The sequence below is a fragment of the Lissotriton vulgaris genome, chromosome 5 (genome assembly GCF_964263255.1).
Source record: "Lissotriton vulgaris chromosome 5, aLisVul1.2, whole genome shotgun sequence".
NCBI classification, from domain to species: domain Eukaryota; kingdom Metazoa; phylum Chordata; class Amphibia; order Caudata; family Salamandridae; genus Lissotriton; species Lissotriton vulgaris.
Genome location: NC_141693.1, coordinates 350,941,713 through 350,956,060, shown reverse-complemented (window position 1 = coordinate 350,956,060; position 14,348 = coordinate 350,941,713). Strand labels below are relative to the sequence as shown.

Sequence of the window (14,348 nt, the reverse complement as noted above, 5' to 3'; positions counted from 1 at the left end):
CCATGCGCGGGCTCGATCGGCAAAGTCTGGAAGAGAAACGTAATTTTGGGTAGGATCGTCATTTTTAGCTCCTCTATGCAGCCCAACCAGGACAATTTATATCATTTCCAGCGGCTTTGATGTGCTTGATTTTGTTGTTGCAGGGCGGTGTAATTCATCGATGCGGTATGCTGTGGAGAAGAGGCTAGCTTTATTCCTAAGTATGGGATCTCAGCCTGAGCCCACTGAATGGGGAATGCTTCACAAAGACTCTCCAGTGTTGGAGCTTAAAGCGAGAGGCTAAGGGCCTGTGATTTCTGAATGTTTATTTTGAAGCCAGCAGCTTGAGAAAGCCTCTCCAGTTCATCCAAGAGAGCCCGAAGGAGACCGCGGGGACCTCAAGAGACTCAATTACATCATCTGCATATAAACTTAGGGTATGCCTGTCCCCCAAAGCCCATTCCTGTAATATGTGGATTGTCCCTTACCCTCTGAGCCATAGGCTCTGTATAGAGAGCGAACACGAGCAGGGGGAGAGGATTACCCCTGTCTGGTCCCCCTCCTGATTGGGAAGGGAGTAGGGGCACATCGTTCGTTCTGACAGAGGCCACCGGTTTGGTGTAGCAACTGAACACCCATTTTATGTATCTGTCAGGGAGTACAAAATGAGCCTGGGTTTCCTTTAAATAGGGCCGGTGGACTCTGTCAAACGCTTTCTCGGCATCCACAAAGAGCAACATGTGTTCAGTATCAAATCTCTTAGCCTTGTCTATAATGTGTAGGAGCCGCTTTGTGTTGTCCTCACATTGGCGACCAGGGATGAATCCGGCTTGGTCGGGATCAATCAGGACCAGGAGGGGAGACAGATGTGTTGCTAGAATTACGGTAAATAGTTTGAGGTCTGTGTGGAGTAAAGAGATCGGCCTGTAAGAGGCACAAAATCTCATGTCCTTCCCGGGCTTGGGGATCACCACCTCCAAGGCCTCTAACACAGATTGAGGTATCTGCGAGGAGGTCCCAATAGCGTGAAATACAATGGTGAGGACCAGTGATAAGACCCGGCAGAAAGTCCTATAAAAAGGGCTTTGAACCCCTCAGGTCCAGGGGATATTAATAGCTTCTGTCTGGCGATAGCCGTAATGACCTCCTCGGCCCGAGTGGGTGATTCTAGAATATTGGCTTGATCAGAAGTTAGCCTGGCTGCAGCCACACCCTGCAAGTATCTGGATGGTGCCTCATTTGATGGTGTCTGCTCCTTGTAGAGGTTTGCATAATGTGGGAAGGCATTTGCAATCTATTGGTCCGACTCACAAAGCTCCCCGTTTCATGTGTACACTGCGGCAATCCCACCTGCATGTCTCTGCATTCTCAATCTGTTAGCTAACAATCTCCCGCATCTATTGCAACCTGAATAAAAATGGTCCTAGCCTAAGCTATTCGGCTCTATCTTTGTCTTGCGCTGCCAACTGAGTGTGTGCCGCCTTTAGCTTCCTCCAAAGTCTCGGGCAACAGTTCGCTGGTGGATATGTTCCAGCACTTGCACTTGTGCCGAAAGAAGGTGTCTCTTTTCCCTGTGCGTCTTGTTATCGAGGGCTACAACATCTATGAATTCCCGCTTACTACTGCCTTCAGGGCTTCCCAGAAGGTAGATATTGAGTTCTCCGGCGGGTCGTTTATCTCTAAGTAATCCTTTATGGTTTTAGTGATTCTCTCGACCACGTCAGGACTATACAGCAGTGTATCACGCAGGCGCCATGTGTGGGGCAGGTGTTTAGCAACTGGCAGTGTGAATTTAACCGTCACCACTGTGTGGCCGGACAGGGTCTGGTGGAGTATGTCCATCTGTGTGACAAGCGATCTGAAATCAGGAGTGCAGAGTTGGTAGTCTATTCTGGCATATGTTTTGTGAGAGTGGGAGTAAAAGGTGTATTCCCTGGTGGTGGGATGCACATCCCTCCCGATGTCCAGCAGGCCCGCGACCTGTAGGTTCTGTCGCTCCTCACTCAACAGCGCGGCAGACTGCCCCTGTCTTAAGGCTGATCTGTCCAGGGCATTGTCAAATGTCCGATTTTGGTCCCCACCTATTACTACTAACAGCCTATCAGAAGAAGGGTTACCTTCAGCTACCGCTGATTTGGATACATTTCTCTTGCTTGTCGTTTGGGGCTTAAATGGATCCAATAGTGAGAGAGTACGGGCCCAATGGGAAGGAGTGCGCTAAGAATCTACCTTTGAGTTCGGCTTGCTTAGGACCGAATTTCCAAGAAAATGAGTCTGACCGAAGTATAGCTACTCCAGCTGATTCAGTGATAAGAGAGGAGAATAGTTGTTGGGGAAATTCTTTAGAGCGGAGCCGACGTGTGTCTCTCGGAAGTAGGTGGACCTCCTGGAGGAGGCAAATGTGTGCGCCTGTGTTCTCTAGATAAGATAGTATGGCTCTGCGTTTCACTGGGTTATTAAGCCCTTTACCGTTCAGTGTGAGTATCTTAAGTGGCTTGGGTATCTGTACCGGTGTGGAGAACGGCCATTCGGGTGCCTTGTATTAAGGGGGTGATATCATTGTATGGGCAGGGCAAATAAGTTTCCTAAGGAAGGTGATGAATATGCCAGTGAATATATCTAATGGGTGTGTGCGGGAAGCTCAGGAGAGGAAAACACCCCACAAAACAAAACTTGAAAAACATAGTAAATACGGTTGGAATGGCCTTGGCGGTCAAGCCCACAGGAGGAGGGTAGTAGTGGCTCGGTACATCTTTCCTCCCGTTCTGCCCGGGCCTGTGGGTTCAGTATAGTGTATGTCTCGGGCTGCGAAAGCTCCTGTCCCAGGATGCTTCAGTGTACTTGGAGTTGATATCTGTTCAGGCAGGGCCAGCCGCGGCTTCTGCCAGTGAGACCAGGACTGCCCGTCTCTCCTTCGCCATAGTCTCTGGGTCCAGGTGGAGCACTGCATGGCCAGTGCCCGTCGTCCTCGATCTATTCTTGTCCCGGCCCTCGGATGTCTTATCAGAACGGGTTGGGCTTACAGCGGTATCCTCCTTTATGTTCAGTAATTGACATGCCTCATTGAGGGAGCGAATATGCTGGACTTTCCCCTCGTGGTGAAAGATGAGGCGGAAAGGGTGTCCCCAGGAGTATAGGATCTTATTGGCATATAGGTGCGATGTAACTGGTCTGGAAGATCTTTCCTTTTGCAGCGTAGAAGCTGCCAGATCCTGGTAGAGGGAGAGCTGGAGACCTTGATAGCGAACAGGATGAGAGTCGCTGACTTTCTGCAGGATGCGCTCCTTCAGTTGAAAGTCGTGGACACAGGCGAGGATATCCGCTGGGGGAGCTGGCGAGGGTCTCTTCTGGCCCACGCAATGTACATGGTCCAGCTTGGTCTCATGTCCTCAGAGCCTTCCAGTACTGTTCTAAAGAGACCCTCGATGAAGAGAGCGATATTCTGGATTTCTGCTCCATGCGTGGCTCCTCGGATGCGGATTTTGTGGGGCTGAGAGCGATACTTCAGGTCCTCTGCGTGTGCCTGGAGATCGAGATGTTGATCCCGGAGGCGGATGCACTCTTGTTGATGCAGCTCAAGCTCTTCGTCCCTGTTTGCTCCCTGTGACTCAAGCGTGTCAACCCTGTCACCCAAAGCATCCACGTCCTGATTTGCCTCACCCAGTTCCTGGGATATTTCTGTTTTCATGGATTTAAAATGTTCTTCGAGTGTGGTGAACAGAGATTAGATGAAGGCATGTGTGAGAGGCCTCATTTCCGTCTGACTCTGTCACGCTTTGCGCATCTGCAGGTCCGGTATTGGCCGATTTAAGAAGCAAGTCTTTTACTGAGCGCTCCTTTTTCCCCTTGAGCGTTGCCATGTTGAGGTGGGAACCTCTTGAGCCCTCTCTGGGGAACTGTTCTCTCGTAGGCAACAGCAAGACCCCGAGTCGGTGCCAAATACGTGTGTCAGGGCTCATACCGCTCCGTGAAAGTCCAACTGCAATGTGTGGGGCAATCTCAGCCCATACTGCTCCGTTTCAGAAGCTATCCTTCGAGGGCTACTCACTCGGCCGGTCACTTGCTAGACCCAATTATCTCTAATCTACCCTACGACTGCTCCCAAAGGGCCCGCCCACTAGAATGGTCAGACCATTTTGCGGTACACTTCATGTTACCTCTCTCTTTACCCAATTCTAAGCCCTGTGCTGGTAAGAGTAAGCCTTTCTATCGGTGGGGCAAGCTTAATATGGTGGCATTCAATCAACATCTTACTGAATCTACTCCGATTCTGGAAAGCTCTGGATCAGAATCGAATGCTATAGTTACCCAGTGGTTAACAGATGCTGTAACTGCATTCCTTCCTCCTATACTTAATAACCACAGATCCCTTCATCTTCCTGCACCTTGGTTCCCTGAAGATTTAAAATTACAACGAGCCAAGTGCAAGGCTCTGGAAAGAAAATGGAGGCTTTCCTATTCAACCCCTAGTAAGGCGGCTTATAAAGAAGCATTAAAGAGCTATCATGCTAACTGTAAATTGGCCACGGCCACCCTTACGGCATCCACGATTACTCAAGCACAGAACTGTCCGCGGACTCTTTTTGCAGTGGTGAAGAAGCTAACGGGAACAGACACAGTACCTTCTCCTCCGGCTTTGGATAAACCACAGTGTGATGCCATCGCAGATTTTTTCATCTCTAAGGTGGAGCGTATTCATGAATCCTTGATTACTCCTCTGCCATCTGCCGATTCCCTACCGGTGGATACTTTTAGCAGTCCTCTTCCCTCTCCCTCAATGCACATCTACGACTGGCTATTGTTTGATGACATTACTTTCTCATCGTGCTTGAACAGTATCAGGTCAGGCTCCCCTCGGGACCCTGTTCCTATGAAAATCCTAAAACTGTTGGACCTCGAACCACGGAGAGTCCTAATGAGACTTCTGAATACATCTCTTACAGAGTCTATGGTGGCACAAGAGTGGAAGCATGCCATGGTCGTTCCCTTGCTGAAGAAGACCGTCGCGGACATCACTAACTTAGCCAACTTCAGGCCCATATCCCTGCTGACTGCATGTTCTAAAATCTTGGAACGACATGTGAACACTCAGCTTAATTCGTTTGTCGAGAACGTGGGATATCTACATCCGTCCCAATCTGGGTTTCGCGCACATTAGTCCACTGAATCCGCACTCCTCGGGGTGACGGAGAGGCTTCGGCACGGTATCGATCGCGGGGAGACCTTTGCACTCATCCTTTTGGATTTGAGTGCAGCGTTCGATACCTTGTCTCATTCCATTCTTCTTGACTCTCTCCGCTCCCTTGGTGTTGCTGGATCTGCGCTGGCCTGGATTGCCTCCTTTCTAAGTGAGCGCACCTTTCAGGTGTTTTTGACAGAAGCTGAATCTGCTGTCTATTCCTCGGCATATGGTGTCCCCCAGGGGTCGATTCTCAGCCCTCTGCTGTTTAACATCTATGTTAGACCTCTTGTGGAGGACGCCGGTTTGACAATCTATGCGTATGCCGACGACACGCAGATTGTGTTCTCTCTCTCCAGCAGTGAGGGCCATGAGGTCTCTGCCTTGAAATCTGGCCTGTCACGCGTTGCTGCTTGGATGCATGACCATCTGCTCAAGCTCAACGGTGATAAGACAGAGGTTGTTATTTTGGGCAAGAATAAAGATCTGTGGGGCCCTCGGCATTGGCCCTGTGATATGGTTCCTTTGCCGAATCCAGTCCCCGTAGCCCGCAACCTCGGCTTCCTCATTGACGACAGGCTCTCTATGAGACAGCAAGTAACAAGGGTCGCTGCAATCTGTTTTTCCACCTTAAGATGGTTGCAGAAGATCCTATGGATGCTGCCTCGCTCTACTCAGAGAACTGTCGTCCAGGCTCTTGTGATCTCCCGCATTGACTATGGGAATGTGCTTTATCTTGGGGCCGATAAGGCCACTATAAATAAGCTTCAGGTGGTGCAAAACTCGTCAGCTCGTTTATTATGTAATGTACTCCGGAGAACTTCCGCAGCTCAGGCTCTGCGTGACCTTCATTGGCTTAAGGTCCCGAATCATGTAAAATTTAAAACCTTATGCCTTCTCTTTAAAATCAGGCAGAGTTCTGCCCCTAAATACCTACAGAACCTGGTTCAAGTCTATAAACCTGGTTGCACTTTAAGATCTTCCACTAGTGGCGATTTTTCTGTTCCCAGAATTAAACTGGCCAAAATGGGTGGCCGCTCGTTTTCTTATCTTGGCCCAAAGATGTGGAATGCTCTTCCGCCGGCCTTGAAAGCCGAGACTGATCTCCTCCCTTTTCGTAAAAAATTGAAGACCCTTCTGTTCAATTAATCCCTCTGCACTGTTTGTTCTGTTTTGGGCCTTTTGCTTGTTTTTCTTTCTTTTATCTATCCCTGGCGCCGGGAAACCTATTGAGGGTAGCTGTGCGCAATACAAGTTTAAATAAATAAATAAATAAATAAATAAATATATAAATAAATCCCAGGTGCGAGTTTTGGATTGTGGGAGTGAACCAGCCGTCCGCCCCTCGCCTTATCAGTCTCAAGGCCCGGTTGACTTCAAAAGGGCTATAGATGCAGGCCCGCCGTCGCTTGGTCAGAGCGTTGTAAATGTGGCTTTGTGTGCACAGTACTAGATTCTGCTCTTCCACCTCTGCAACTCAGTCCTGTACTCAATGTAGTGGGCCATAATGTCCCCCTCCGCTCTCTCGATCAGCTGTTGGTCCGCAGCAGGTCCGATTGTGCTTTGGACCTACTGAGAGCCACGTGTCAAAGACAGATACTTTCTTTTGGGGGTGCGCTCTTCAGTCCCCGGGTGCTCCCAGCTACTGTGTCCTTGCCCGGCAACTTCCTGACAGATCCGCATTCTGACCCTGCCGTGGTCCGGGCCTGTGCCGCAGGAAGAGTGGGGCCAAATCACTGCATGCCTCGTCGTGGATGGTCCACTCTGTGGGCTGACTCACATCCGCTGTGGCCCCCCTGAAGGTAGTATGCACCTACCTAGAGCTAGGTCCGTGTTGCTTGTTCCTTGCTGCTTAGGCCTCCCGCCAGACACCGCTCGCCGCAGTTACTGCTCTGCTCAGATCCTGCACTCCGGCCGTTGTCCGGTACTTCCTCGAGCCTCTCTGATCTTCGCAGTCTAGGGAAGTAACTTATCTTCTCGACACCTCTGCTAGTCTCCGTGATCTTGGGCCGTGTTCTCTCTCCGGTCTGCACCTGGTGTTCTCGAGGGGTCGTCTGCTCAAGCCCCAATCCGGAGCGCCACGGCCCGGCTACGCCGTGCCGTTTCACTCTCTGGTGTCTTGTTTTCTCCTTACTCCGCTCCCAGTTGGGTGGCCATCGACTCATGCCACCGTGCAAGGGTTACAACTGGACTCCACGGCCCGCTTCTCAAAGCCTTATCCGCGGGCCAGATCGGCAAGATTTAGCGATGAGCTGGCACGTCCTACTCCGTCTGCATCTTGGCCAAGCCCCACTTCAGCACTACTTTATGCATCAAACACAGAGTCCTCAGACCACTTGTTTGTGGAATACAAAAACAATCCTCTTGTAGCAATGTGAAATGTACCAATCAAGATTACGATTTTTGCCTTTGATATAGCACTTAATATATTTTTCTGCAACAGCAGCACTTAATACCATTTTGAAAGTAATTCTTTAATTTGGGGTTCAGATCCCAAGATTCGCGATTCAAGTGGTTTTCACTGAAGGGTGCATTCTTTGATGTTGTTAAATGTGTCAACCAGGCAACATATCTCAAGATTATTGTACAGGTACTTAAAGTGCCTTATGTAACGTTAATTATAGTATGGTATTGAAAAGGTGTGTCTAGCTCTTGAATAAATGGAAAGATATACCACTTTCAAGTACAGAATGAATTAGTATAGTTATAATCCTACACAAATGATATGTTTAGATCTCATTCTATAAATTACTCTTCCTCATTTGGGTTTGCATTAAGCGATACTCCGTCATCTTATAACAAGTTTGAAAGAGCTCTCTGGTTTCTACAGTCCCCTGCCCAGAAGAGGCTGGGAACTACCCTCCATATGGTTCTATCACTGGACGTCAGCTCTTGGTAGACTCTTTCTGATATTATCTAGCAATCCATGACAGATTTGCCATTTTGGCCGTATATACTACTCTGGTACTAGGTCTTACATTTGTTGACTTTTGCTTCGTCAGAAAAAGTGCTAATTAAGATTGTCCTAGCATGCTATACTATCAAAGAAAAATGTAGTTCTCGATTTTTAATGATGGCCATTGTATGGTAGGATGTTCCTGGAATCTTCTCTGCAGTCTGCTTACCGGTTTTCTCTTAACAGACTTTTTAAACCATTTGATGATTTATCTAAACAAGATCAAATTCCTTGTGCACAGTTCTTCGAATATCTTCGTATTGGATATTTCTTTCTAACAGATCGGTGAGCCGATTGGGCCTTAAATCCTGTCTTGCAACTTGGTAGCTTGAATAGAACTGTAGATAGCTTAATATGTTTATTGACGTGGAACATTTGGTTACGTGTGTGGTTAAGCTCTCTGTAATCTTCCTGGTTATTAAATTGAAAGCCCAGCATATAGCACAATTTATCATTTTTATGTCAAGCCAGCCAATCTAGTCAAATGAGCAAAGGCTTCTCCATTTCAGATGGAATAGATGTGGGGATGGCATGGCAGATAGTGTATGCATGACTGAGCACTGTCCATTCCACATTAGACGATATTGCCTTGGTATGCAACATGTGTTGTCGATCACATGCTGTGCACTCATACCACCTTATTTTGTCTATTACATTTTTATTGATCCATTGTTTTGAGGTATCCCTGCCCTTTCTTTTTCCTTTCTAGGAAAGTGGACCAAATGCAGTCCAAAACCCCTGCTATACGAGTGATTGAGATGCAAACCCTTGTGTTTTTTACTATTTTTCAGCAAATACGTTTGCTATTAAAGTAAAAGCGCCCTTTCTTCTGATTGTGATTAAAGAGTTTTACGTGTCCCAAGTGATTTCTCTGCCATCCATTTTTCCTTCTCACCATTTGGAACATGAATAGAGGTTGCAGATGCTGGATGCCAAGAAAATTGTCATTACTTCTACATAATTGAATTTTATAGTGTGTAGGACAATCTTTTCATAGGTTTTGAAGGGAGCAAGCGAATTAAGACCATCAAAAAGAAGAACATTTCCAGATTAATTTCTTTCACAGCAGAACATTGCTGTGAAATTGCTGCCGGACAGTTGTTAAACACAGCTTTCTATGCTCTCCCTCAACAAGGGAAAGCATATTGGCTCTCCTGCAAGGTATCCTGATGGAGATGAGTTGCATTTGGTTCCTTGATCTACTGATATCCCTCTCCTGTCTTCACGCAAATGTTTGAGCACAAAGAGCAGAGCAATCCTTCAGTTTTTACTGTTGTAATTCAAAGCAAGACATCTCCAACCCTTCTCCTCGAAGGATGATTTGAGAGTGGTGCATGTAAGGAATCTTAGGGAGTGGGTTCCATTAGAACGCTAAGTTACCTACCTGCTGCAATGTTTCAGAAGCTATTGATCGCTCCTGCTAACTCACGGTCTCTTTTGTTGAGACTGAATTAAATGTTGTATTGTTTTTTTTAAATTATTTGTCACTGCCTCCTGTGTTCTTCGCCTTTGTAGGACGCAGGTAACTGTGGGTGTGTTTGTACCTTTTATGGAGCACCTTTGCCGTTTCCTATCTGACGCTTGAGAAGGTATTCATGTGCTGTGTGTGCCATTTTAAATAATAGAAAGAACTTCACCAAAAACAAGTAACTTGTTCTTTTCATGGTCAATCGGAAAAAAAAGCATCCTTTTATATCCGTTAACATGTACCTGTTGAGTGACAACTATCATTTGACCGAATAATCTTCAAGTTTTTCAAAATCTTGAAATTTAGTTGTCAAACAATGCTTTTCACATATATTTTATGCTATCAGTAATCGCATAAACTGGGATACCTAATGAAACAATTCATAAAAATATTTTATGTTGCATGCTCTTTGCAGTCACTTTAATTACCAAACTGGTGGAACTTTATTCTCAGTGTATTTACACATCTTACAGTGGCTGCTGTGGGGGAAAATCATCCAGGAAATAGAGATAACCTTGTTCAAAAGCTTTTATTTTCGCTAGAAATTACCCTTCAAAAGTCTGAATTTTAATAGGTGGGATTGATATATGTTCAGGTAGTTTGGTATGAATATTTGAAGTCCGGTCTGATAAGATATCTTAGTAACTTTATTTTCCAATGAACAGTATAACAGACTGATCCTAATTAGACTGAAGGAAGGCCATAGAAACTAAACATTTAACTTTTCATCAATTCATCTTCGAGGAATATGCTTTCCAACATTTTATCTACAAAGTATATGTCAAGAATGCATTATTTGTCCTAACTGTGTTCCTGACCCACTGTACTACTGTTGCTTAAGAAGGTAAGGAAGTCCTTTTATATGGGAGTAATAAGCCACAAGTTGTACCTTTCATAAGTTTTGGCAAGCATTGTCATGGCAGTTTTTTTACCTGTCTCTTCTATTCAAAACCAGACTCTCTTGCAATTATTTTTTTTTGATAATCAAGTTTATTGATTTTTAAAGGACACCACATAATTACGTTGACGGCAAAATCAGGCACATTACTTCAGTAGTCTATAATAGTAGGACTGGTGACAGAGACCTGCCTTTCAGGTTTCAGATTAGATACACAAGTAAGATGATCATTTTACATGAGAACACACCCATCAATCAGGACAGAAGATTAAACCATTTGCCCCCGTTTTTTCCGAATAGTTCAGGGCAACCCTGGGCCTCGAAGAGGGGTTCCTCTTGGGCCCACACCAGTCCACCCCCCGCCTCCACTTCCGTACAGTGGGAGGTTTGGCCTGAGACCAAAGCACCGCAATGTCACGTTTTGCCACTTCCACAGCAGTCCCAAGAAAGCGCTTGTTGGCCAGAGAGCTGTCCAGGCCATCAAACACACCTAAAATCAAACGTAGTGGGTCATGGGGAACGACCCACCCCAGGGTCTGTGTAATCTCAAGTTCCACTCACGCCCAGAATAACGCGATTGCGGGGCACTGCCAGACCATATGATAAAAAAATCAGCTGGAGCGTACTCACAGCGTGTACAACTTGGAGAGGGTCACAGTCGGGCTCTGTATAAACGTGCAGATGTTAAATATGCCATATGCAAGTAGTAGAGTTGAATGAGGCGCAGTTTGGAAGAGGTCGTCAAGGTCTTGGGAGCCATGAGAGCGTCCCGCCGGTCTGCATCCTCGAAGGGGCACAGCCAGTTTTCCCAGCGGGTGCGCAGCGGGTCTAGGGTCGCTGGGCCAATGTTCACTAGGGAGCGGTAAATCCGCGATACCCCTCCTATACCCAGGTTCCCCATCATCACATGGGCCTCAAGGGGACTGAATTCAGAGAGGGAGGTGGGAGAAGTAATGTGTGCATTGAGGACGTGCCGGAGCTGCAGGTATTTGTAGAACTGGGAGGCATGGAGGGAGTAGCGCTGTTGCAAATCTGTGAAGGCCCTGCTATGGTCCCCGACACAGACGTCCCCAAGAAGCGAGGTCCCAATGCGGTCCCATTGGCGAAAGTCCCGGAGGGTTGAAGTCTCGCACAACCAGGTACCATGACTTAGGGTTGTGTGTTGGGTAAGCTTTCCGTCCCATTTTGCGTGGCGTAGGGCAGTGCGCCAAGCCAGTAGGACTGCCCATTGATCGGTGGAAGGACTCGCGGTATGGGGGCGTACAAGTAGGCCTGGAGTTGTGGAAAGTCGAACGACCGGAGCTCGACCTGGTATGCCAGGTCGGACCAGCCGCCGACAAACCAGTCATGCACCACAATAAGTCTCCTGGCCAGGTAGTAAAGGTGAAGATTTGTCACACCCATGCCCCCATCATAGGGAGGTATCCGACAGTGAGCCAGGGCCATACGTGGCCTCCCGCCTTTCCATAAAAACCGACTCTAGCGTTTTCCTCGGATCCTCGAAGTCAAGTCGGAGTCGGACATGACAATCTTGCAATTATTTTAGTGTGGGGCTGCATGAAATGATTGCGAACGAAAAAGCCACTCATGGCACCAGTGTGAGTAGACCAATTAACCGACTTGACCACAACAGATAGCTCAGATGCACTAGCGGGTTACACTACATCACATTTGTCATGCTCACTGATGTGACTTATACTGCATCTGTGGCTGGCAGCTTTTTAGACCTTTTTTGGAGTGAGGGCAATTACATGGAATACTGCGCCTGGATTATGTAATGATAAATTCTCAGGTAAAGTGCTACAAGCGTGTGTGCCCTACTTCATAGTGATAAACTCAAAAAGAGACATAGTACATAAAATACAGCAATTTAAAATACACATACCTCTCCATCTTGGAGGCAGCATCTTCCCACGTGCTGCTTTGGCATTGAACTGAAACCAGCACTTCTGGAGGTTCCTCTTAATTGTTATTCTATTTTGCCTATTTGCTAAGCCTTGTTCTGGACCTAGGGGTCAGTAGAGCCTCACACAAAGCAAGGAAAATGCAGAGAAATGGGATAAGCAAGAGTACATTTGAAAAGGTTGTCATAGCTCCCATGTTTATATTATAGTTATTTGATTTACAAAGCAATTTGTCTTTAAAGTGCATGTGTAGAAGTTCAGAAAGATTGTCCAGTTTTCCCATGATTACTGGATTTACATTTCAGTTATTGGTTTATCAGAATTCATGGGTCCATCAATACGAGGCGTCAATGATGAGGAACCCTTAGCAGGTGGTGGTAGTCTCTGAACTTTCAGGAACAGCAACGTTTTTATATCCTTCCTGAACTTGAAGAAGGATAGGATCACTCTTAAGAATATGGGCAGGGATTTTCTACATCTTTCCTTATTGGCTGTCTGGGTAACCAGGCAGGCAGTGTTGAGACTGTAGATGCTTTTTGATTGGTGAGATTGTTGGCGGGGTAGTGCAGTTTGCCGATATTTAAAGATGTATAGGTGGTATAGAAGGTTTTAAATATATTGCTGGTGACCTGAAGAGTCAGTGCAGTTCTATGAGGGTGGGTGAGGTTTTCAAATTTTCTGTTGCTGATGGACCGGAATCATGGAGTTGATATCTTCATTTGAAAGGATCAGATAGATGTATTGAGGCATTAGAAAGAAAGTAGGTTGCACGCCAAATCATTATCGTATATGGCCCTCTTTTGATCGCCCTAGATTAGTTTTATTTTCAGAGTGCTTTGGGTGAATTTTTTTCACACCTTCTTTTTTCATTTTCAATATCAGACATTATTCACTAGCAGCCAATGACTCTTATAAATATAAATTTGCTGAGGTTAGAAATTATTTTTTGCATGAGTGTCTCAGTTCCCACTTCCTAGTGTGTGAAGTGTCCTTCTAACGAAAGTCTTAAATGCTGCAAAATGGGCATCCGTGCACCCCTACACTGAGTAATTTGTTGGCACTCTTCAATCCAATGTTGATCGCAGGTTCCTAATAACCGCCCTGCATACTTTGTTTTGCTTTTAATCACTTAATTTTTTTTATTTACTCTTGCTGCTTCAGCTGAACCATTGCGTTGCTATTGAATTGTTTAACTAGGAGTTTTTCATTCCAATTTAAGTACATGGCAGTAGGAAGAAGACACTAGAGTTTTTTTAAATACTTCCTGAAGCTTCCTAATGCTTGTTCCTAGAGTCAGAATTAAATATATCTGTTTTCTGTGACACTTGCGGTCGATGGGTCACGCCTGAAACCTCTTACATTGGGCCTCATCTTTGCTTTTCCCTCTCTCTATTTTTAGAGTTGACAACAACCACTTGCTACTGCTGATGATTCATGTTTTCCAGGAGAATGAGGAGCAACTATACAAGGTGAGTAAATAAATCCAAACATTTGATGTTTTATCAGAACGCTCTGATAGTGTTTCAGGCATGACTGGAACAGTGTCTAAACCACAAGGGTTGTGGAGACTGTAGCAGTGGATGTTGGCATGGGTTTATGAGGGTGATCTAAAAGCTACGCAGCTGTTATTTAACGATAGTGCTTTGTAGGCTGGGATCAACTATTTGGCATGATCTACTATTACATGCCCGTTGACTCGATGCCAGCATTGCAAAGACATGAAGGAGTCTGATTTATAAAGGCTAACCCATTGGTGTAATGACTTCAAGATCAGAAAGTGAGAATGGACTCGAATTTTGTGTCCATCATGATGATGATTGCACCTTAACATTGCCAGCTCATAGCTATACTTCTGAACTTGCCAGAGTCTTTTGATGAAGGTTTCCTTTGTTAGACTGCAGTTTCCTCTCTAACCCTCATGCGAGTTTATTTCAGAGTTGTATTATGCATGAAATAAAATTTCG

The 14,348-nt window shown here is 46.0% G+C and overlaps 1 protein-coding gene across 3 annotated transcripts in view; it reads left to right on the top strand.

The window, feature by feature from the left end:
• The window catches only part of PLEKHM2 (pleckstrin homology and RUN domain containing M2), a 285,917-nt gene that overhangs the window by 200,874 nt on the left and 70,695 nt on the right, over positions 1-14,348 (top strand). For all 3 annotated transcript variants that reach the window (XM_086921620.1, XM_086921618.1, XM_086921619.1), the window contains one exon: positions 13,784-13,853. In XM_086921620.1, the coding sequence (XP_086777746.1) occupies positions 13,784-13,853 (70 nt within the window). The remainder of the gene's footprint in view (positions 1-13,783; positions 13,854-14,348) is intronic.